The sequence below is a fragment of the Homalodisca vitripennis genome, chromosome 4, assembly GCF_021130785.1.
Source record: "Homalodisca vitripennis isolate AUS2020 chromosome 4, UT_GWSS_2.1, whole genome shotgun sequence".
NCBI lineage: Eukaryota > Metazoa > Arthropoda > Insecta > Hemiptera > Cicadellidae > Homalodisca > Homalodisca vitripennis.
In genome coordinates, this window is record NC_060210.1 from 39,103,038 (window position 1) to 39,128,419 (window position 25,382).

General features: G+C 32.9%; 1 protein-coding gene across 8 annotated transcripts in view; it reads left to right on the forward strand.

The window, feature by feature from the left end:
- Positions 1 to 25,382, forward strand: part of LOC124359175 (complexin) — a 746,642-nt gene that overhangs the window by 480,762 nt on the left and 240,498 nt on the right. Inside the window, exon 4 of one of the 8 annotated variants that reach the window (XM_046811694.1) lies at positions 15,762 to 15,764. The exons of the other annotated variants lie outside the window; for them this stretch is intronic. Coding sequence (XP_046667650.1) covers positions 15,762 to 15,764 — 3 coding nt within the window. The remainder of the gene's footprint in view (positions 1 to 15,761; positions 15,765 to 25,382) is intronic. 8 annotated transcript variants of the gene reach the window in all.

The following is a 25,382-nucleotide window of genomic DNA, read 5'->3' on the forward strand; positions in this document are numbered from 1 at the left end:
TCTGCCACCCCAAGCTACGATACCGCCGTCTGTCATAGCTATGCTCGGAACATGTGGCGCGTCAACATTGCCCTCAGTCTGTTTCCGTTTAGTGGCCAGCATAAATGTAAGCATAAAACCGTGGTGTGCAAATCTTGAAATTGTTCTTTTTATTGTCCTACTTAAGGTTATGGCTCTTAAGAGTAACATTGCTACAATACTATGTGTAAAGCAAATACTTAGGAATTGTAAGTGTTTTAACTAATATTATAAAATGTGAAGTAAGGTAAAAATGTACATACTTTAATGGAGTTTTTACCTAAGACGTTTTGGAATATTCTAGAAATTTATTCTTTAATGCCTCCATCCCAACAATATATAACTACTCGCATTAAAAGAGATATAATCCTTTTTCAGTTAAATACCGGTGTCTTTTAAAATGCTATACTGAGTAATAAATATGAGTATTTCAAAGCAATTATCAATAATATTAACTAGACATACAAACAGAGTACGATTATTTTCTACCAATTGGGATCGTAGAAACTAAGATGTGTATTATTTAGCTTGTTAGTGTTAAATTATCTATGTCAATACTTTGTAATCCAAAGAATATATCTGAAAGCACCTTTTTGCGATCTTCATAAATCCTCAATAACAACTTTTCTATGTGTATTTTCGGTTTTTATTATTTTGTTAGTAATAATATTGAAATACATGACGTTGTACTTCAATATGTATATTGTTCTTATGGGACTTTCTAAGAATATGCCTATTGGAAAAGTTTAAAGTGGAGTCAAAGTGAAATGAAATATTAGTAGATATCAATACACATTGTTAATACATAATGGAATGTGGTTCATATAATTCAACGTGTTAAAATGTTATAATTGGTATAACCATTTTAAGGTAACCTATATGTCTCTCAAAATTATAACTTACTGGCAAAAGGACGTTCTAAGCAATAATTTATAGAATAAATGGACTTTCTTAATGTTCAAACGAGAATCTTTTTCAGCAATAAATTTTGTGTATCGCAGTACATAAGTTTCCTGTTCAGGAAATACCCAGGGGTCCTAAATCAAGTTACAAGAGTATTACGTTTCGATTTATCCCTCACCCCCTCCTCCACTTCCACCCCACAATACTCTCCAACACGGGTTGGATGTCATGCATAATTCACCACACCAAATCGGTTTCTTCTACTGTACACCGTTAAAGATTGGATTGTCAGCGGATACTATACAAATTTTAAATTCAGCAGATATTTTCCTTTTGAATACGTAATGCTTTGTGAAGTTTGAATCAAATGAACTTGTTTATACTAATTTAACAAGATCTTGTATTCTTCTTTCTGTGCCGTAACTTAAACAAAACTGTGCACAAAACTTTGGAAAAAAGTAACCTGATAAAGCTAATAAGTTCAAAGGACTGAATGTATTATCAATTTTGTAAGAGTATCATGTATGAATGTTGTAATCAAACTCTAATCGTTACAAATATAAAAATATCAAGATACATTTTATTTAGTTCCTTTTGTTAAATAAGAAATACATTTTTCTTATAAAACTATCTTACTTCAACGACTAATTCTATATTTATTATGCATTATTATTTAAAATGTATTTATATATAAGCTTTTATTTCTGTAGGGAACGAAAACCTTAGAATTGTCTCTATACTGGGAAAGATATTCGTAGTATAATTGAGGCACGTACGTTAATATCGTAAACTTCTAGTAAAATATCCAGAAAAAACACAAAGGGAATTGACGATTAAAAATTAAACAGTAAAAATTAATCAAATCAGTATCTCAGGTTTACTGTTATTGTTATTAAATAAAAGTATGAATAATATAGGATAATGTACATTTTCAAACTGCAAGTACTCAAATTCAGTGCATTCAAGAATGCTTTTAATTACTTAAGATTTTATTTTTTGAATCTAAGATTTCATGTGAATATGTTATTTATAATTACTAATAATGAAAGCAACATTATATTTGGTAGTAATTTTGGACATTGATTATCGTATTTTAATAAACACATTATATTGTTAATGAACATATGAGGTAACCTTTCACATACATTATTAAGGCAAGAGACCAACGAAATTAAGTATAAAAATACTGTTTAAAAGATTATTCAGAATAAATTTATATATATATATATATATATATATATATATATATATATATATATATATATATACACATTTTTTTAAATATCACTTAAAAATGATAGTTGTGAGAAACTACTCAGAGTTACAGGATGAAAGAGAGTTTTGTTCTAATGGAAAACTATAACGTTCCTTACAGGAACAGCCTGCTTGACATACACTCAGTTGCCGAGTAGCGGCTTGTCAAGTAAAAGAGTAATGCAGGGATAATGGGCCCGGGTTGTTCAGAGCTCCGTACTCAGATGCTGGCTCATTGCAGTCCCGGTTCTCTAGAGACCTAGTGTTCAAGAGCCGCTTTGATCTACCATCCTGTGCGTCACGGGTGGTTCATCGCGTATACTTAACATAAAATAGAGACAAGTGAAACAGAGCAGCTGTGCACTAGTTCAAGCGAGCATATTTCATGCCCCTTTGATTAACCGCAATCAAGGAATACCTTAGGTTTGTTGAAAAGACATATTTAGCTGGATGATTCATTTGTACTACTCGAATACACTGCAAAGGGTAGCACTGGAAAATGTTCGTATAACTGTAAAGTAGGTTTAATTTATTTATATGTAATAATCAATGGAACACTATCGAAACTAATATCAATGGAAAATAGCGATTTGAAGTTCTGTAATTTTAAAATTTACGTGTATTAGGAACAAACGGTTTCCGTATATTGGGAATGAGTATTTAATTTTACCATCTTTGATCTGTAATAAATGTGGCCTAGTCAGAGAAGATAAATTTCTCGTGAGGAATAGGGCAAAGCTCATCCAGTAGAAAAACGCAGATACATAAAGCTAAACATGTTCCAATGCTTAACATTAAAAATTGTTACATGTTTTGTAGAGTTCGTGAATCTGTGCAGTCACGTTGCTTAGGTTCATACTCAAGTGTCTGAATTTAATTCTGCACGCAAAGTTTGTGGTAAATTTTGTTTTAGTTTGTGGCTGGTTCATCCCCACATTTTTATTGAAAACTTGTATGTGTATGTTCAGTCTTTTATATTACAGACTTTAAACCCTGTACAGTAGGGTTAATTTAAACCCTGAAACACAGTGTATGTATTGTTGTAAGATAAAACTATTAAAAATGTCTCAACATTTTATCATCTTTTCAAATTATACCAAATCAGTTACAAAGTGTATGTAAATAATTAGAAAATAGTGGTGTGGTAAAGGGAAATTATACTCAAATATAACTGAAAATTGTTATTCTCGTTTCAGGAAAGCATATTATTAATTTTCCATTTCGTTTGACCTTATAATAAACATTTTAATTGCTGGAATAATTTATTATAGTAGTATAGTAACATATGGAAAAGCAGAGAAAACACTAGACAAATATTTCATGCCTTATATAATTTGACCCCAGGAATGCTATAGAGCGGGTAATTAGCTAAATGCTGGCGTGTCCTCCATCTGGAAGCAATTAGTGCTGCTTAGGGATTGATTGATTACCTCAGTGATACACAATGAACCTGCCGATGATGCACTGTCATATTGAGTTTCCAGTCAATAATAAAATTGGACAAGAATAACATTTTTGTTTTTTACAATGTTAAAATAGAATCGAATTTTGGCCGTTTTCACGTTGATTTATTGTATATCATTAATAGTTATGGTTAAGAGTATATATATGTAGAAAAAGCCCAACATATTAATATTAATGTACTATATTATTTCGCATTACGCTTCATCAGGTCAAAACTAACGACATACAAAAACACATAAAATAACCAAAACATAAATGTAAACAGATAAATAAACTAATAAGCATATTATTTTTGAAATAATAAACATATGTTCAAAGTGTTGGTGTAAAGATGTGATGAGTGTTCAGATAATTTACATTTACTAGGTAAATTTCGATTTTTTGACAATTTGACATGCTTGTTCTAAATTTCTTAATTCAGATGTATTTGAATTATTTTTATTTATCGTATTAGTTTTACTGTATATACATTTTCAAAATACCCTTCGTGTATTTTACTTTGAATGACTAATGGTTTTGTTTCATCATATCATAACGGTGACCTGTCATTCATATTCTTAAATTATTTGTTGTAGAGCCAATGTAGTCCTTAGGGGATTTTTTACATTGGATTTGATATACTACGTTTTTTTTATCACATGTCAAATTTCCAATAAGTTTTGTATACTTCTTTAGTTGAATTATTTTCGAATTTTGATGACTCTTCTATTTGATTACACACCATGCATCTTGATATATTATATGGATGTGCTCCTTTAAATTTAGTTTACACATCAGAATCCGCTGGTAATTTTGGTTTTGATACAATGTCCTTTAAGATAGGAGGTCTTTTAAAAACCATACGTGGAATACTTTTTAGAAATGAGTCTGTCATTTTGAAGAATTGTGTAAGCTACTTTAAAAATGTTGTTAATTTTCTAGAGACCAGGATGTTATTGTTTTATTAATTTACGCTCATCATAATATTTCTTTTTGACATAATTATTATTAATGTTACTTTCATTGAGCTGTAGCTTTTCATTCAACAGCTTCTCAGGATATCATCGTTTTAAAAACGCATCATATACGTCACTAAAGTATTACTAACTTTCATAACTTTTATTGTAAACAATAGTATTGTGTACGGAAATAATTGTAATATAACATAAAAAATACACCTTCTGTTTTGTAACCAAAATAAAACATATTCTATTAAAGAATATGCACACCTGTTAAATAAAAGATAAGCCCAAATATTAGTTGCGCTAACAGCAATTTATTTATATGGGATTGAAAGACTGCACTAGCACCAATTTAGTTTATAAGTTCTTACAATTTGATTTACATTAATGTATCTCCAATATGTTCCGAATCTCAAATTCATGTTCCAAAATGTAATCGTTTTCCCTGTTATCAAATTTGTCTCATCAAGTTAGTATATGGCATCCATTAGTTAAAAATGAAAAAAATATGGTCTTAGATGTTAATGCTTATTTAATAATTTTCATTTTAGAATTTGTTTTGAATATAAAATCACATTTCAATATTGAGTGAGTTGTATACTCACTCAAATTTAAAACAAATACTTTCTCTTACTCTATTTTCTATCATTATATTTGATCAAATATTAATATAATGTTATATTTCACTTAACTTAAAGTTGTTTTTTTGAGCTGGAAGAATTTATCAAATAATTATTTAAATGCTTAAAGAGCATTATAAACAATAATTTCTTATTTTTATCCTTATTTTATTGTGCAATAATTAGAAGAACCTATCAAATCTGGTGTAAACTGTGCATTCGGTCACAATAATGAGGTGAGTTCCACATTGTTTCTTATATTATTCTGAAAGTAAAATTTCTACAGATCACAATATGAGACCTCCGTATTGTTCTTGTGATTGATAAGAGCGAAATGAGAGAGATAGAGAGATGTATTGCAATTTACATTACAAATGAACCATCTCTGATTACCATGCCTTTGTGCCTACTGCGGGCTCCTTGTGTATCAGTGGCTTTGATTCAGTCCCATATATAATGTGAAGCATCATCATTAAGCCACCTTCTCATTTTTAACTTTATATGCACGCAAAGTTTCAGACAAATCTCATATCTTTATTGCCGTACTTTCATATATACTTGTTCTTTGTATCTTGAATAGCAAACTATGACCAAAAATGTTTTTACTAATTTTAATTTTGAAATATTACTAAAATATTATACATTTTTAGTAGGTATGGAAATAAATATTTGGAATCAGCTTATTCCTTAAACCTATTTTTCAACATATGGATAAGAAAGTTTGTATATTAACAAGACGTCTATATATATATATGATGTGGTACTAGTGTTAATGTTCGACAAATTGTTCTGTGAAATATAAAGGTCGTTTCGCAAAAATGTTATTACTGTACTCAGCAGATTATTAACTAAATTTAAGATTACGTCATGCTTTTAAACTACGATTTTAAAATAGCTTAAACAAAACAAAATTATTTTGTTCCTTTATACCTTATTCATTTATAGTTCGACATTTTTAGATTTTAACCATGTTAATATGCCTTCTTATAGAAATTTCTTGAACGATATATAATTTAGTCTGTGCTTATTGCTCAGTAAGCTGAAATGTTAAATAATAATGAAATGAAAAGTTTATATTATTGTGTTTTAAAGTGGTGTTTTTGGATCTGAAAAGATATACAGAATATGAAGGAGGAAGTGAACAACAACCATTAGTAATCCTCTGAGCAAGGAAGCTTCACAAACTCTAAGCTCGTGTTCAAGTTCGTACACTATGCGAAACCGAAAGTCACTAAGGAACTATTCTAATAATCGAGTCAAGCCTTTGGAATCATACGGATACCTTGTAATATAGTATACAATGTACTATACAACATATAGTATGTAACATATAATGGTCTTTCGGATTATAGTTATAAATACCGGTTAGTAATAAATTTTCCATCATGTACAGTACATGTACTTATAGAATTATTACTTCTTTTGTTTTTTATGATACTAATACATTGATTCATTCTCGGTTCTCTTGCAAATCAAATACAAATCTTAGTTTTAGTTTTTAAAAAGTATTTGGCTATCTTAATGTTGTTTTAGGCAGCTTAGATGTTGCGTTGACTATAGATTAATAATCAGTTCCGGCTTATTACTGATAACATCTTCACTTGTATAAGTATTATATCAAATTACTAACACTGTTAACACTGAGTAGTTTGAAGTGAAGCTAAAAATATAAACACAGTGATGATTTTATATGAGCAAACCCAAAACGTACATGTCATTATTTAGTTTTAAAACTTATATGCAAAATATATCTAGATATTCATAGCAATTTACCTTTAAATGTCTCCTTAAGAGTTCTTTAACTACGTGATGGACCATGAAAGAAAACTCCAACTCTAGAACCTCTTCTCAATAACTTTAGGATCTATAACATGCATGGAGATATATACATGAAAACGACTATATAAGTTCTAAGTCCAGTGGTCTTCAATTTGGAAATGAAACTAGTTTGTTTCCTTTAAATCAGCCATCAATTCGTTAGTAAATAGTAGTTGTGTAAGCGAAATTTCAAGAATTTTGTAGAGTAATACAAAGAACAAAGGTTACTATTCAATTATGATATGCCGGTGTGTGAACCCCAGAAATTTAAAGATTATATTTGATTTTTTATCTCTGAGATACCATTAGTGTTAAAAATTATACGGCATTTATTTCAATATTTATTTAATGGTATATTTTAGTCTCTAACTTCGAAACATATACCGATTATTGTAACAAAGCACTTTATATGCATTAACTTCTACAAGGTAATTTAAATTCTTGTAAAGTTTTGCATCACTAAAATTTCACTAACTTGTAGTATAATGTAACTTTAAAGACAAATAAAACTTAGCTATGACGTTGCGCCGGATGGTGAAAAGTTGCTATGCAAGGACCAACAAAATGAAATGAGTATCTAATCATAACTCCATAGCTCTTAGTTCAGAAGTTTATATTATAAAAATAAATTGAAGACGTTTTCAAACTTTTCACACGTACCATTTATTTTGTCGAAAGAAGCAAGTACGTGCCCAATACCAACTGTCAGCACAATTCTTAATCGATAGGTCTGCATATTTTGTTCAAATCGACATCAAACATAAATGTTTTATGGGCTACATTTTTGTTCCTTCTTATAAATCGTGTTTCTTGTATACTTTTTATAGAATTTTTATCTAACGATACTCGCACTCCTAAACCTATCGTTTTAAAGGACGCAGGATACAATGTTATCAAACGAGAAACTACTCATGGACATTGCAACTTTTATTTTATAAAATCCAGTATTCTTTCATTTCATCAATATAATAAATTAAAAAGCTATAAGATATTAACATACTTTAAATTGACCTAGATTGATGTCAAAAAAAATTAAAATATATAAAAGGATATCATGGTTCTTTTTTATGTAATTTCATAACATAATACTGACCAAAAGTGATTTGGTCCCACATCTTCCGTATCACATTTTTGGTCTTGGTTAGAACGAGTAAGGCGGTAATAGCTTGCCCTATTGTAAGTTCCCTATGGGAAATATTAAATATGTAATGCATTGTTCTATTCTAACTTCCGTACCTCAGTTCTCTGCCAAAGTTCATGTTCCTTCCGTAAAACATTTAATCTCGATTGATGTTTACATCATTGCTACCTTCATGCAAAATTCTCTGAGCATTTGCCAATAGAGAATTACCTCTGCTCTCCTTGGCAAAATGACTATGTCTGAACCACCAACTGTTCCAGATTAGTTACAAACGGAAACAATATTTTACCGGGTCTGATGGAGATATAATCGATTACTTTCTCGCTCAATTCTAGCATTCATTCAATTAGTCTTTGTATTTTATTTATGTATCCGATTATTTGTTTTCCAAAGTTAAATGGCTTGTCAAGTTTTTTAAAACTTTAGATGATTGATGACATCGAGGGCTTATAAATTATTGGCGGATAGGAATGAGTCCACTTTTATACACATGAAAATATATTTGTTTTCTTTTTTGAAACGCTATAAATAATTAGTGAGGGATAGTCGTGTCTAAAACTCGTGAGGCTGGAAAAATATTATTTCTACCTGTCCACACGGAATCTTAAGAATGATATGACTTATAGGCTTTAAATTTAACATTAAGCTTTATTTCTACGCAGAAAGAATTGGGTTTGATGGTGGTACATGCGCTCTAAGAGATTTGCGTGATATTTAAGGACATATTGATATTAGTCTTATGGGTATCAAAGATGGCAATGAGATAATCGAATTGTAAGTAAATTTGTAAGCAAACGAATTGAAACCATATGATATTGTAATAAATGAAATATCAACACATGTAGTCCAACTATCCCTAAGATATCTTTAGAAAGATTTTATCTGTAGACTTTTAATTTTTGCGTATAGTTTCGGTGAAGCCTGTAACACCACACTTGTGTGGCGTAATCGTACCTTGTATTTATAATAGAGTGCCTTTTGCCTAAGTGTTTTTACATTATTTTGAAATGGGGATTTTCTATTATTTAAAAATTAAGAACCAGCTGTATTAATACGATCATGAGTTTAATCTGTTTTAATATATTTAATAATATACTGGTATTATTATTTTTGGTTAAGTGTTTAAAATGCCCCTATTAAAAGGTATTTGCTACACACGTAATTTTTATTGTCAAATTTTTGTTTTTTTTTATATTACTCAAGGGTTTGAATAAATTTAAGTTCAATCTATCTGTAAACACGATATTTAAAGAACGAACAAGCGTAATAAGTTTAAAATTTAAATGTAGCTCATTAATGTATATATATATAGGCTACATTAAGTGTGAGCGTTAACGAACATCTAGTTCGATATGACTGAATGTCACTACACTTAGTTTGGCTGAGCGTTAGTAAACATTATTATATTGTTATTATTGGTAAATATGATAATGACGATAAAATAGCAGATTAAATGCATGTGTAAACAGACTGGCTACATTTAATACGACTGGTAAATAAATAGACATTTTCCAATATTAGTTTTACTTTGCGATGCCTTTCGAAATCAACGATTCCGTCATCAAGCAAAGTCACAAAATATATTTATTTACAATTGGTATTAAACTGAAATTTTTCCAATGCTCCAAGATTCTTCATTAAAACTATGTAGAATCATATAATATTACCGTGTGACATAATAACACATGTAGCCTGATGAAATGAGCAGTAGAGTTGAAATTTAGCATGCAAACTCACCTGTGAAGCCTGTTCTATGACACGTGTTGTACAATACCCTTCCTTGTAATATTCAAGAGGTGTGTTAAAAAAAAACTAGTGTTTCTTTTTGAATAAAAGTTAGAAACAATTAAAAAATGTTCCTCAACTTTAAACATTTTTAGAATGTCTACTTTATATTCCTGTTGATTTACTTACTTAGCCCATGTGAACATTCGTTCAATTAACACGGGGTTCGGTGAGCTCTGCTCTGGGGTTGAGGATTTTAACTTTGATTTCCTGGGTATCTCAGAAACCTGGCTTACTCCTGATATGTCTTCGGATTGATACAGTTTGAAGGGCTATTCATTTTGGCGTTTTGATAGGACGTGCGGCCCTGGCTTGCCTTCAAATGGCGGCGGTGTCGCCGTCTACTTCAGGGAAAGATTCGATATGAAGCGGATCTATCTTGATCATATTGATGGCCGGCTGGAATACATATGCGTGTTGGGAAAAGTTCAGGGATTACGCTTGTGTGTCTGTGTTGTCTACAAGCCTCCGAATATCCCTTACTCATGCTTTGCTTCTCTGTTCCACGCCCTCTTCATTGACATGCTCTCTCAAGTTGATGAGGTGATTTTGATGGGCGACTTTAATGTTGATCTTTTTTGGGAACAATAAGCCGGAGTTCAAATATTTCAGGAATCTCTTGGCATCGATGAACCTTGCTCAGAATCGTCAATGAGCCAACCCGCGAAACAGACAATACCGCAGACTTGATTGATCATATCATCGTTAGGAATTCCTTGAGCAACATGGACTGTTGTGTGGTTGACACGTCTAAGATCTTGGATGGTCCGAGGCAAGCGTATCACTGACCACAAGTTGGTTTTCTGTGACTGCCCTTGCAAGACTAAGGAAAGGATGAAGGAAAAGTTCATTTCCTACAGAGAACTGTCAAAAGTGGATCTGCAAAATGTTTTCCTCAGAGCTTTCCTCCATTGAATGGCATGGGATTGAACTTCAGAGTGATGTTGACGATGCTGTGGATATGTTAACCGCGGGAATTATGCAGGTATTTGATGCATGTGCTCCATTGGTAAAAAAGCGTGTGACCAAAAGGAAGGCGCCTTGGCGAAATTCAGAAATAATGCTTTTGACATGCACAAAAAACCAATTAAAAAAAGATTTACTTTGTCGTAATGATGCACGTGCGAAAGCGGCATACTCTAGCGCACGCAATAAACTTAATTACGCCGTTAGAAAGGCGAAAAAAGATTATTTTTGGGGCAAAGTTAAAGTGCAGTGACTCAAAATCTTTTGGGCAACCTTGCGCGCAGGAGATCTAAAGGTGGGCACTGCTGGCGGTTCTATATCGGTTAATATTTCCCCGGAATGAAATTAACCGCTACTTTGCTGGCTTGGGTGGCGATAACAGTGTGAACCCGGAAAGGCTCGGTTTTTATAGCACGCTACTTGCGAAAAAGGTTCAAGATAAATTTCAGTTTCGGCAGGTGAGTGAGAGTGAGGTAAAAAACATTATCAACAGTATCTCCACAGCGGCTTTTGGCATTGACGGAATTTCAATCATCATGGTCAGAGCAGTTAGTCCTTTCTGTATCGGGGCTATCACCCATATCATTAATCTCTCTCTCTCCTCTGGCCGATTCCCCTCTGGATGGAAAAAAAGCCTGGTCATCCCTCTTCCCAAAAATAGTAATCCTACTAGTGTGTCCGAGCTTAGGCCATTTCCATTTTGCCAGTTCTGTCTAAGGTATTGGAAAGAATTGTGACAAATCAGTTGGTTTCCTTCCTGAAGTGCAGCGGTGTTTTTCCCGATAGTCAGTCTGGTTTCAGGAAGGATTTTCAGTACGACATCTGCTCTACTAAGTTTGACAAGCCAACTGTTTTCCGCCAGGGATAAGAATTTATGTAGTAGTTTAGCTGCTCTTGATTTCTCACATGCATTCGATTCAGTGAATTTTGATATGTTTTTGGCTAAGCTGCATTACTACGGTTTTGATCAGGTTTCAACAATGTGGTTTCGCTCTTATCTGATCGACAGAACCCAGGTAACCAGGGTGAATGATCGTCTTTCAGGGATTTCTCTCAGGGAGTCAGGGGTTCCTCAGAGTAGCTGCTTAGGTCCTATTATGTTTCTATTGTATACTGCGGATCTTAATCTTGAGTTATCATTCTGTTCCCTTTACTCCTACGCTGATGACACTCAGCTTGTGTTGTCATATCCTCCATTACAGTCTTCCTTGGCAATGCAGCAGATTAATGCTGATTTGTCGAGGGTCAGGCTCTGGGCTGACGATCACGGGCTTCAGTTGAATCCAAGAAAGTGTTCACTTGTTATTTTTACACCCCTCTTCAAATGCAGTCTTTCTTGGTAATGGACCCTTGGGAGTTTCCTTGGGAGGTGTTCCTTTGCAGGTTTCAGACACAGTAAAAATCCTTGGCGTTACTTTTGACAAGCAGTTTAACCTTCTTGAACCGTGTTCAAAATATCAATCGTGGTGTAATGAATAGGTTAAGAGTGTTGTTTAGGTGTAAGGGGTTGCTCCAGGAGGAAGTCAAACTGAAGATTGTCAAAGCTGTGGTTTTTCCCAGTTATTGTTTATGCTCTTCCTGTATATTGGGGGAAGATTGACCCTTGAGGGTGCGGTCCTGATTGATAGGTTACAGAACTCTGCTGTAAGATTTGTGTACGGCTGAGAAAATTTGATCACGTTAGCCAGTATCTCCGTACAGCAAGGATCCTCCCGATAAAGTACATTTTCAAACTCCAGGTGGCTTGCCTTGTTCACAAGGTGTTGCTGACGGGAAAAACCCTCTTACCTCAGGGGGATGCTACAGACCCGGGCTGAGATTAGGGACTGTCACACTCGGCAGGACGCCATGCTGGAGGTGCCAGGGTCAGGCTGGAGATGGGGAGGAATGGATTTCAATACTTTGGCCCCCAGATATACAACAGTGTCCCTCACAGTCTAAAGGCTTATGGATATTCCTCGTTTAAGGAAAATCTGAGACTGGCTTTGGAGGAGGAGTGTTTCACCTCTAAATAGCTGTGTAATGTATTAGATTAGTTTAAGTTAGGTTAGATTAGTTTAATTTTATATTTCTTGGATGATGATATAGATTTGTATGTGCCTTGATTTAAAATGTATGACTTCAGTTATTTTGAAAAACAACAATGTAATGTTGAAAATCGCTGCAAATAAAGACGTTATTATTTACTGTAGTTCCGGTCAGCAGTAATTTTCAAATTAATATATCCAATTAACAAATATATTATAGACCATTTTTTCATTAAAATTAATGAATAATGTAGATCCAAAGTGAGTAAAGTAAGATAGTGTTTCAAATCGAATTTTGAACGGTTCTAATAAAGGATTAATTGGAATGATGGGTAAATGAATAGTGGGTGATTCCAGTACCACATGTCCTCTCATTCAATTAACTGATGAACGGACCAAGAGTAGGGCTAACTCTCTCATAACAAATACCATCCGTTTAGGTAATCCAACTGCCAACCAGTTTTGCTCATTTACGCCTACACTAATTTAGCATTTGGAGCAATTGTAATATGAATTGTTTATAAATTAATATTGTGCATTAAAATTAAGTTTTTTTAAACCTATTCAAGTTCTACACATAACCTTGGTATGATGAGAAGGCTTGATTCAATGCGAATCTTGGGATCACCTCCTTTTCATGTCATATATCAGACGCTTCACTTAGCGAAATGTGAAAAGGAGCTAAACTCAAAATTTTGGTCTACAAGTTATAAAAAAATAATTCTTTATAAGAATAACCTGTGTATAATTATTAGTTGTTACTAATGTGTGAGTAAAATATCTCACAAATGGTTAATGGCAATGTATTCCACGTTGAATAATACCGGAATATTAACGCAATGTAATTCTCTATAAGAATGGTATGTGTATAATAATGAGTTGTTACTCAAATGTGAGTGTAGTAAAATATATTATAAATAGTTAATGTACTCGTAAATTTATCCCACGTTTGGTACCACTGCTCGTACTCGCAATTCGGTAGATAAATTATGCATTGTGTTGCGTGATATGCCTCATATTTATTATTAATTTATCGATCCACCCTTGTGATTGGTCTGTTGTTCATTTACAGTTAACTGTACGGTACGGATATGTTAAAAGTAAGATTATATATTTAATGTTTCATATAGTTATGTTCACATTACAAATATTTATGTGTGGTATATCGAGGCTAAATATTTTTCTAATCATGTTTTGTACTGAAAATTGAAATTTTGCTGAACAAGATGTAAACTTTAAATACATAAATAACTTTTAAAAATATTCACATTAAATGAATTTCTGATGAAAATTGTAACCACAAAAATAGAATATACTTGCATAACTAATTTTTATAAAGAGGAATCTGTAAACACCTTTGTGAATTATAGGATGAGCTCCTACAAATTTTTCATGATTGAAGCAGTGTCAGGAGTTTTGAAACTTATTAGAAATGTTGTTACATGTTGTCTCTGCCAATAAAATTTATTAACTCTAAATTGTTTATAAATTACAAGTTATATGCAATACAATGTGTAATAACAGCCTCCGTTAAAGGTGCATGTAAAATCTGAAAAACCTATAGTTAATTTAAATCTCAATATGTCTCTTAGACAGATAAACAGACAGACATGACCAAAAAGAAGTTGACACGAAAATGACGCATCATACGACGCAGCAGTTTCATATACAATTTATGTTCTAAATAAGAAATATCTTGCTACATAATGCATTCAGATTTTATTCAATAAATAAAGTTTCATACGAGTGGTTAAATAATAAAGTTCCACTTTCTGAAGTCGTTACAAAATGAGGTTGTGTGTGTTTGGGTATGATGTTTTATGTTTAAACTACTTCTGAGTATATTGAGTTTGTTCTCGTTGACATCGTGGTTACCCATAAGACCGATGTAAATATATTATTTAACGCTCAACCGAGTCTCATGGAGTGACTTTTAATATCATTCATTGAATTTATTGTCATTAATATACCAAAGAAGCTTTATGCAAAATTCTATTTTACAGATAAGTTATTTTTCGAGATATCGTGCGGCCAGACAAATATTTTACAGGAATAAGAAGAATTACTATTTAATTTTCATATTTATATTAACCCGATATATTTTACCACAAGTTGCAAGCAACCATACTTGTATTCCTCTTTTGATAAAGGTTTTTGCTATCGAGATAATAAATTGGTAAATACTCACAAGTTGTACCCTATTTATCTTCGGACAAATGTTACTGGAATCGAAGTAATTGACGGATATAGAAAGGAAATCCCAGGAGTTCATGGAACCGATTGACTTTCATCGTCCCAGCTGCCGTCAATCGTGTGGATTGGGAGACGATTTCCTGGTAGAGAACTTCGTATTGAAAATAAAGTTTCATATTATTTTCTTTCATTCATTTTTTCCAGGTCCTCAGATTTAGATGTTTAGTTAACTTCGTTTATAAAATAGGATTATATTATTACATTTCCATCGTTTATAGAATTAAATGTACCTGTTTGTAATGAAATATAATTATTATATCGCATTACCACCTGACAGCCTTGTCATTATAGGCGGTGGATACTTTATAATTAAACGTTTCACATAGTAATCATACCTAATTTTTAAGATTTAATAATTATAATACTTATGAGTACTGCTTTTCTTCTTTAATTAGTTCAAAAACGTCAAATTGAATTTATTCTTAAAAAGGACTTTTGCAGGCTGACAGGGTATTAAGTGTGGATAAGATTTGGAGTAAAGGTCGCCTTCTTTAGAGTTCACGGTGTCCCAATCATGTCAAATTTGGACAAGGGAGGGAGCTAGCTATGTTCTAACCACTTCCAATCAAAGCAGGTAGGGAACATTACTCCCAAATGTTTAGACTAGGCACCTGCTTTAACACTAAGGGAATTTCACACATTTTAAAATTCTCCGCAGTAAACCATGTTATGTATTATAAAAATGTTAAAGTAAAATAAAGTGAAACTCATAGTTACTATGGATGCCAAATTAGGACTTCAAAGTCCTCTCTGCTACTTAACCTCAAATTGATTCTATTGGTATCTGACTATCACTAGACTTAAAGTCTTGATATGTATGAAATTTAAATCTAGGCTTGTATGGAAATAATAAAGGGGAAAATAAATACTACTCTCTGATAAAATCAGGGTCGACAGACATTAACATGATCACACCAGATTTCTAGGGTCTCATTGAGGTCAAGTAGTAAGGTCATCTGTGCAGCATGTGGGAGTCTTGTTAGGTTAAATGTGTCTGTACTCCACTATCCAATTCGCCCATTCCATTCGTCGTTTATTCCCTACTAAATCTAATATGTGTTGCGGACGATCAAGAAACATTTAAATTTATAAGTTACATTAACATTTAATTCCGCGTAAAAAATATGTCTGCCAAGAAAAATATGAGAAGGATAATATAAGGTATGCCAGTACAGCTTACTATTTTGCAACCAAATATTAAGTAAGATTGTTTAAATGTGGAAAACTTACACCTTTACCTTGACAATTTGCACTGTCATTTAAAAAATTGTGTAATTTATTTTTAAACTAAGCAGATCCTTGTTATAGTTTAATATTGCTCTTATTCTTGATTTTAGAAATGAGAAATGGTAGTATACTAAATTATTCAGCTTTAAAAATACAATTTAAATGTACAACAGATTTGATTTGTGATAAAATAGTGCAGTTTAAAAATATACCATTGAAAATAGACTTAACCTGATTTAATTATTCAAAATCATTATGCTGAAGAGATGTTGATAAATTAAAACCGTTATATTTGGATTTACTCATTACAAGGATATATTTGAGATAAAACTATCTAATCCCAATTCAATAACTATATTTAAGAGTTATATTAGTCAAACTAAACGATATGTAATATAGATATTTCAATCCATATCGCATTTGTTTGAAGTTAATACAGTATACCTTTTTTAATAGATTTTGCAAGAGTGATTTTTGTATCCAACGTTCCACAGGATTGACTCTGTAATCAGTGCCAGTCTTCTAGGGACGATACTAATATTAACGATGTAGGGATTTTATAATAATATTTAATATGAACAGACTGTATTTTAATGGTTTGGCTTTAACAAAACTATATTGGTTTAAGAGGTTCTGGCCACGTATTTACAATTCATTCACTATTCATCAAAAAGTAATATAAATTTAATTGTATATTCATACAGGGCTTTGGGTGTTACGTAATCATTATCTTTGCAAGCTGGATTACATAATTCATACAGCAGAGAAAATAAAGACCATTGTCACCAAGTAGACTATTTTGTACACACGGGTTACCATTATTTTGAACATTCAGCACAGCTATGTTCATAAACATGTGTAAAAAACGTACACACGTTAGTACATTTTTTATGGTTCTAGCAAAAAATGGTTTATGCCAATAGGAAATTTATGATACGGCCTTTCAAAAAATATTGTAGGAGATACAACTTTTAGAAAAGTCTGAAAACTCTCCTGAAACCCTAATGTAACTTAGAATCTGTGTCATTATACCATATATTTGGCCTCCAATTTCATCCTTTGCAAGTCAGATTTGCTCACATAGTACTTATAGGTAGACTTATGAGCTAAGTTAAATGTACACCAATAACTTCACGTCAGCAAGAGAGGCTTCGCGTTCTCTCCGTAGAGGACATCTTGGCTCGGATAGTTATTTTGGATATTATCATTGGTCCGATGATTTATGCAATTTTAAATTTAAATATTATAATAGCGGTAGATGTGGAGTATCAAACCAAATTTAAACCCTACATAAATTTGCTCTTGGACCCTCATCCATTTCTGAACTATGAACCAAATTTTAAGATCCTTTGCAACTGAATTAAAACTAATAAAGTATTTGGAGAAAACTGAAAGAAAATAAAGTGAGCTAACATATAACTGTTTCACTACTATAAATGGGATCCAAGCTTTGTCCATTCAAATCTTCATCATTATTAACAAAGCAGAAAAGTCTTTTTCCATATAGCTAGTTATTAAAATTATATTGCTTTGTGTGAAATCCTATGTGTTCATAAGTTACTGAAAAACATCATATGAGATTAACCTTCAGAATTTACTTAGTTAATAATTGTGTTTATTTTGGCTTTACCAATCACCTAAATGTACCACCCACCAGATCTTTTAATCACGGTTACTTTTACAAATACAAATTTAAAATTCTAGTGGGGTACGTTGTATTAGCGATGAAGAGAAAGTAAAGTTTCCAACCAAATTTGAACCCTGTAGGACTCAGAAAAAGTCTGAGTGTATAGTTATGTAGAAATTAGATTTTGATCAGCAACTGTGCGGAAGAGACTTTTGTAAATATCAGAGCCAATATCAGTATTAAGCTAATATTTAACATTTCTCGTATAAAAAATCATTTAATCAGGAGATTGATTCAAAAGCTGAAAAGAGATTAAATATGCAATTATACAAAATGGCTTTAAGACATTCAAAAGGGATATACACCTCAATGAACAAATAACATTTCATATCTTTATGGCCAATTGTGACTATGGATGTGGTCACAATAAATGGTCATTGTACTCAACTCTATTAGTATTGGTCTATCAACATTGAAATATACTTTTAATGTTAATATAAATTTATTGTTATAATAATATATTTTAAATTTCTGTACAAACTGCATTCAATATTATTACATTATTTAGTTTTTATATTTAAATTCTTTAGCCTTGTAATAAATATTACAATGGAACTCTGCTACTCTTTGTCTGTAAAAATGTACAAGTTGTTGTTACTTAAGCCAAGACAAAGCATTTAATTCTTGAAGAAGACGGACTTTGTAAAGTCACAATGAGTCAAGTTTCATCAGCCTCAGCTCCATTTGGAACTTCGCGCCAAGAATTTCTCTCCACTGTTGTTAATCTGGATATAAACAATAATTTCAGAGTTATTTTCATCACCGTTGGCAAAACTGTGAAAGGAAAATAACTCCCGCTATTTAACACGTTGTCTTTACCAGGCTGTTGAACAAGCAACGTCTTCGACGATTTTCCGAAGGTTAACCGGATTTAGAGCATAATAATCTTGGACGACATTTACAATTTTACGTTATTTTTATACGACATCAAGGTAGCAACTAATTGACAAACTGCAAGGGGTTTGTTTACGATAATTGCTTCAAGTTTTGGTTAATGTTATTATTGCAATTTCTCAAATTGACCATTGGTTAACCCAGGCTAGACGATACTATTCTTGTTGTGGTTAATTTTTAAGTAATTGTTAATAAATGTTTAGGTTGGCCGCACCTAAACAATATTACTGTTACTTGAAATACTCTGTTACTAGAAAATAGTATTTGCAGGATAGTTTAAAAGTGATGAACGAAACGGTTAAAGACAGCTAAAAACACAACAACTCAGCCAAATTACGTGTGATGTTCAAAGATGTTCAGAAAATTCAATCCTTATTCATCACAGCTAAGGTAATTTTATCTGAAAAGAATCTTAATGACTGTCACATTTATATAGCAACCAGGACTATTGTACTACTAGCAGTTTAATTATTGAACAGTTTTAAAAATATTGAGTACTTGTATATCCTATGAAAATAAATTAATAACATGTCAGTTTTCACCAAATCTACCTACTACTTCAAACTAATCTGTGAGAACGTAGGTTCTTCTAACTTAATTATAAGTGAAACCTTCGAATTTAATTGTATAGTCCTGCCTCTCTGAAGTATCCGAATGGTGTAATTACACACTGTTTCCATTGATGTATGTTTACATGTTGAGCTTAGTTATTTATATTAAAACTACTCAAGGTTCTTCATCACTTCAAACATATGTGTATATTTATATTAGCAATATTATATTTTCTTTTTAAAAAACATGACTGTTTAGTTAAAGGAAAATCTAGTCTGATTTGATAAATTACCTACACCAATTTTCTAATTATTTACCGCTATACTGTTTAGTCCTTCTACAGTACAAATTTTGGATTTCTTTCGTAGTTCTAAACGAAAAACACGCACATTTTAAACCGAACAAATACGTTTCTCATTTGAGCATTGTAAAGGGTTTTTGAGCGTTGTAAAAGGTTTTGTGTAAATGCGCATAATATTGGGAAACCCACTCTTCCAGTAATGAAGCCACATTAAAGGAGCGGGAAACACAAAAACTGCTACAAAAGAGGATGGTTAGTGTGAACATATGCAGCCGTTACAGAAGAAACCCCGTATGGTCAGTTAACTAAGTATAACAGAGCGCTTTCATACATTGTTCACGCAATGCGATATTTTTCTATATTCATAACATTATATGAAAACGTGCATCGTATTATATGACAGCTTCTGTGATTGCCCCACCCAATTCGTGTTTTAGTTCTACACATTAATTTGACTAGTACATAGGAAATAATCAAATAAATTAACTGTAATGTTATATTTTTAATTACCAATCAATACAATAAAGTATCGAACTACAAAATACGGTTATTAAGTAATAAAAACATTAAGATTAGTATACGTCATATATTTAGTCTTAATTATGATGTAACATATATTTAATACAAATTTCAAGGAGACATTTATTATGTCAAATGCATTGTTAATACATAATGAATACTGCTGTTCTCTTTAAACAGTTTTAACGAAATGTCAATATAAATAATCTACATTAGTAATTTATGTCTTCGGTCCTCCGTTTACAAAAAAGATTACTTTTTCTCCACAATATAAGTTTACTTTAATGGTGTCTTATGCCTTAAGTTGGGGAAGATGAAAGCCCCGGAACGCCCAAACACATGTACAGAAGAGATGAAGGCGTCAATCATATAGCCAATGGAGTCTTATGCCTTAAGTTGGGGAAGATGAAAGCCCCGGAACGCCCAAACACATGTACAGAAGAGATGAAGGCGTCAATCATATAGCCAATGGAGTCTTATGCCTTAATTTGGGGAAGATGAAAGCCCCGGAACGCCCAAACACATGTACAGAAGAGATGAAGGCGTCAATCATATAGCCAATGGAGTCTTATGCCTTAAGTTGGGGAAGATGAAAGCCCCGGAACGCCCAAACACATGTACAGAAGAGATGAAGGCGTCAATCATATAGCCAATGGAGTCTTATGCCTTAAGTTGGGGAAGATGAAAGCCCCGGAACGCCCAAACACATGTACAGAAGAGATGAAGGCGTCAATCATATAGCCAATGGAGTCTTATGCCTTAAGTTGGGGGAAGATGAAAGCCCCGGAACGCCCAAACACATGTACAGAAGAGATGAAGGCGTCAATCATATAGCCAATGGAGTCTTATGCCTTAAGTTGGGGAAGATGAAAGCCCCGGAACGCCCAAACACATGTACAGAAGAGATGAAGGCGTCAATCATATAGCCAATGGAGTCTTATGCCTTAAGTTGGGGAAGATGAAAGCCCCGGAACGCCCAAACACATGTACAGAAGAGATGAAGGCGTCAATCATATAGCCAATGGAGTCTTATGCCTTAAGTTGGGGAAGATGAAAGCCCCGGAACGCCCAAACACATGTACAGAAGAGATGAAGGCGTCAATCATATAGCCAATGGAGTCTTATGCGCTAAGTGTTTTGAACGCCAAAGAAGGTCACCCAATTTCAAGACAGCCAGTAATGGACCTTTCCGTCAATTTTGAAGCTGTCTCCGTTCTGAAAGTATTGTGTCATTCTCTTTCTATCGCGCCGTGTAAGATCTAGTGGTGTAGAGTACTACCATCTCTTAGCAAACAGAGAAACCTAATTCTTAACCCTAGAACACTGCAGTGTTTTTATGTACCTTTGTTACTACCGATACGTAAATTCTACGTAGCATGTTTATTTTAGTTTTTTTAGGTTATGTAAAGATTTATTTTCATGCCTGTGTAGTATGTTTGTGTATTTTCTTGCCTACATGTGCTTACTTAAGGTGATGATGCGTGTGTTTAAGCGGGTGTGTAACGCGTGCATGTGTGACACATGGTGTTTTCCTAACCTTATCTTCACATCTACAATGCCATAGAAACTCATCCTTTCCAAAAAGCCTACAAATTGTCTACTAGCTCCAAGACTTTTATTTACCAAAAACCAACCTAAAATAGGTATAGTTACTTATTTTATTATACACACTTACACGTAAAATATACGTATTTTTTATCAAGCAATACTACCGCTACGTAAAATTGACGCACGGCCTAAATAAAAATCAATATTGAGATAAGAAAAAGAACTACACACACCCTTACACTTCGGAGAACGAACGACCATTGATCAGTAGAAGCAATGCCCAAAGTTTAAACCGGATGGTTGGGGGGGAGAGTAGGTATGACTATAAACATGACGCATATACGTAAAACTTACGCACGGTAGTGTTCTAGGATTAATAAGTTTATGTCGTGATCTGCTATAATGGAATAAAGCTATAAAACTGAGTATAAAACAACCCCATTAAACATGATGCCTTAAGAAAGTCCTGTCGGGTTCTTAAAAACAGAATCATAACCGCTGCCTATTTAACAGACAATTTCGGTTTTATTTAGTCACAGTCAAATGGTCATATATGCGTTGCGTGCTAGTTTGTATGCATATGTATCATACAATACACACACACACACACACACACACACACACACACACACACACACACACACACACACACACACACACACACGTACATACGAGTCCTTAAACCACAGTAGAATATACAATATTATATTGTCGTCACGCACGATTATTAAACATCGAATTTGAAGCTTTTAGAATTATGGAATCCTATTAATCTTATTATGGAACAAGATGGTTATCAAATCTGAAGGAGCTTTACAAGCAGTAAGGGGAACTAGCAGTGGATGAATTTAAAGGGGCCAGTGCGATGAAAACTTGTGCTCTTCCTATTAACTCTTCCGCATCCTATTTATTACTATTACTTGGTTAAATTTTTAGCGTGATCAATGAAATAAAAATTTAATCCTCGTTAACATACTACACTTCAATAGCATATACTATTTAATCATGATTTAACCATTACTGAACAGAAAACAATGTTTATTAGAATATATGTAGTCAGAGTTAAGGGCCAAAGTTTAGACGCCTCGTGTTTATTTTGCGTCTTTAAGGGGCGTCCGGGGGCCATATGCGGCGCGTGTTACATTAGTCATTTTAAGGTACACATATCTCTAAAACCTTACAACGTAACCTACTATAATTTTTTTCTTTTGTTATGTATGTATTTATGGTACAGGAATTTCTAAAATAACTTTATTTAGGTATTTTAAAAATTTGTCTAAAATTTACTTTTTTTATTCGAAAATGTTGAATTTGCAACCATGTAGGATTGGTTTTAGGTTTTAAAACAAAATTTCCTGTGCTGTAAATAAAACCCATGAAATTGTGAACTAGACAAAACAAAAACTATACTGATACACCGAGTAGTTTGGAAGATATGGGTACCGAAGTGTAAAAAAAACAAGTTTTTCGGGAATTAAATTTTTTCTAGGCTATAACCTAAACAATAGTGACTCATGTTTCTCAGTGCATTCCTGCTGCATAGGCTGGGTTATCTGGATCCTCCTGCTGCTGATATATATCCTACAAACGTCTTTTAGCTGCCTCCCGCTTTTGGCGACACTTCTTTTCAATCTCTTCCACCGCCTTTTGCGCCTTCCTTATGCGCATCCTGTCGAATCGCTTCATAACCTCAACACAGTTTTTGCTTGGCATTATACCTACTTTCTTGATTACTTCACATTTAACAATGTTTCCTTTGTTGAAACAGGCAATGGATTCATAAACACCAAACTCAAGGGTCTTTTTCATAACTAAAGTCGATTTTGGAATACGCGACCACACCACACTGTTTAGCGACTCGCTCGGATTTTGGGTCTGCCCATGAAGACATTTCGCCAGCAGCGTTGAGTTAGCTAAGTCCTTGAAAATTTGTTTAACCTGTTCCATTACTACAGGGGCAATGTGGAAGTGTTCACTGTGGGCATAGGCTACTTTATTCTGGATAACTTGTTGGTATTTGCACCACGTATCAGCAGTTTTCGGACACAAACTGTGCGCTGGTTCTTTATTTGTTGAAATGAGATGGAAATACTCTGCCCAAACAGCCCTCTTCATATTTTCATTCTAATGGCCAGCCCATAGTATAATTAAATTTCATTTATAGCCTCAAGAGTCAACCTACCTTTCCCCCCAATAGTTTTATCAGGAAGTGTAAACAACACAATTTACAAAGCAAATAACACAGAAAATTTGGTTATAACAGATGACAACAAATGAGAAAGAATCATATGACAGTAAAGAACAAACAGTGTTACCAACAAAAGTATGTGTAGTTTATATTATTACAACTGTAGTATGTATAAACATACGTCACTCGCCCTGACGCCGCTGCCAGCGGCAAAACACAGTGCAGACCATTACAAATAAATTAATTACATAAGGTTGCACTCGTCCACATTGTATGTATGATATGTCAAATTAATCGTAAGATTCCAAAGAATACAAAAATTTCAAAAAATAAAAATTGAGATTTTGACCCAAAATGGACCCCGGACGCCCCTTAAATCATTTATCAGGTGATTAAATAATTGCTTTTAATTTGGCAGAGTTTTGAGTTGTAATTTAGTTTCTAAATTTAATGATACATCAATCATTCATGAGCATTTATGAATGAAGTTCAAAGGTGTGACGTGTATCAGGCAAGAAGTTCTATGTTTATCGTGCTCCCTGGCCAAGACATTGTATTGGCAACTGTATATTTCTTTTAAAAGATGAAATAAATGTTTGATCCTAAGAGAGTTGTTTAACTTGTCCATTTTAAGTTAACATTTTTTCACATATTTTTGTTTTTTTTTATAATACTTTCATTAGTTTTTTCAATCACGTTTTATATTCTGCCGATATACTTTACGTTCATATGCAGAATGTTATACTATAATGTATTTATAAAATAATATATCTACCAAATGTTGGCGGTATTCTGTAATGTGTGCTAAAAGTTGTTAATGAGGCTATCAAAATCACATAAAATGATTATTTAATTACATACGAGCCCATACTATACCAAGATAATGATAATTTTCCTGATGAACCAATGCTTAGTTTTCTCTATAAACGAGAGTAAGCTATTGTTGGCACACCACGTATTCCTTGAATTTCACTTACAAAGTTTATTGCTTCACTATCAGACATCGGACGTCCCACGCATAGGAGATATGACACGTATCTCTCGTTCGCTTGTTAACCACCACGCCACTTTTGTGATTAAATTTTTTTGTAGTTTTCCTTCATTTTAAACGCGTAATTTAATAACCAAGCTACAAGAAAATCAAAAGGACAATTACTTGTGAAATACTTTTTAATACTCATAACATTCTTATACAAAAAAATTTCGAAAACAGAAGGTAAAGTCACCTCTTCGAAATTAAAACCAGATCATTTTAGTTTGCCACCATTTTTAATTC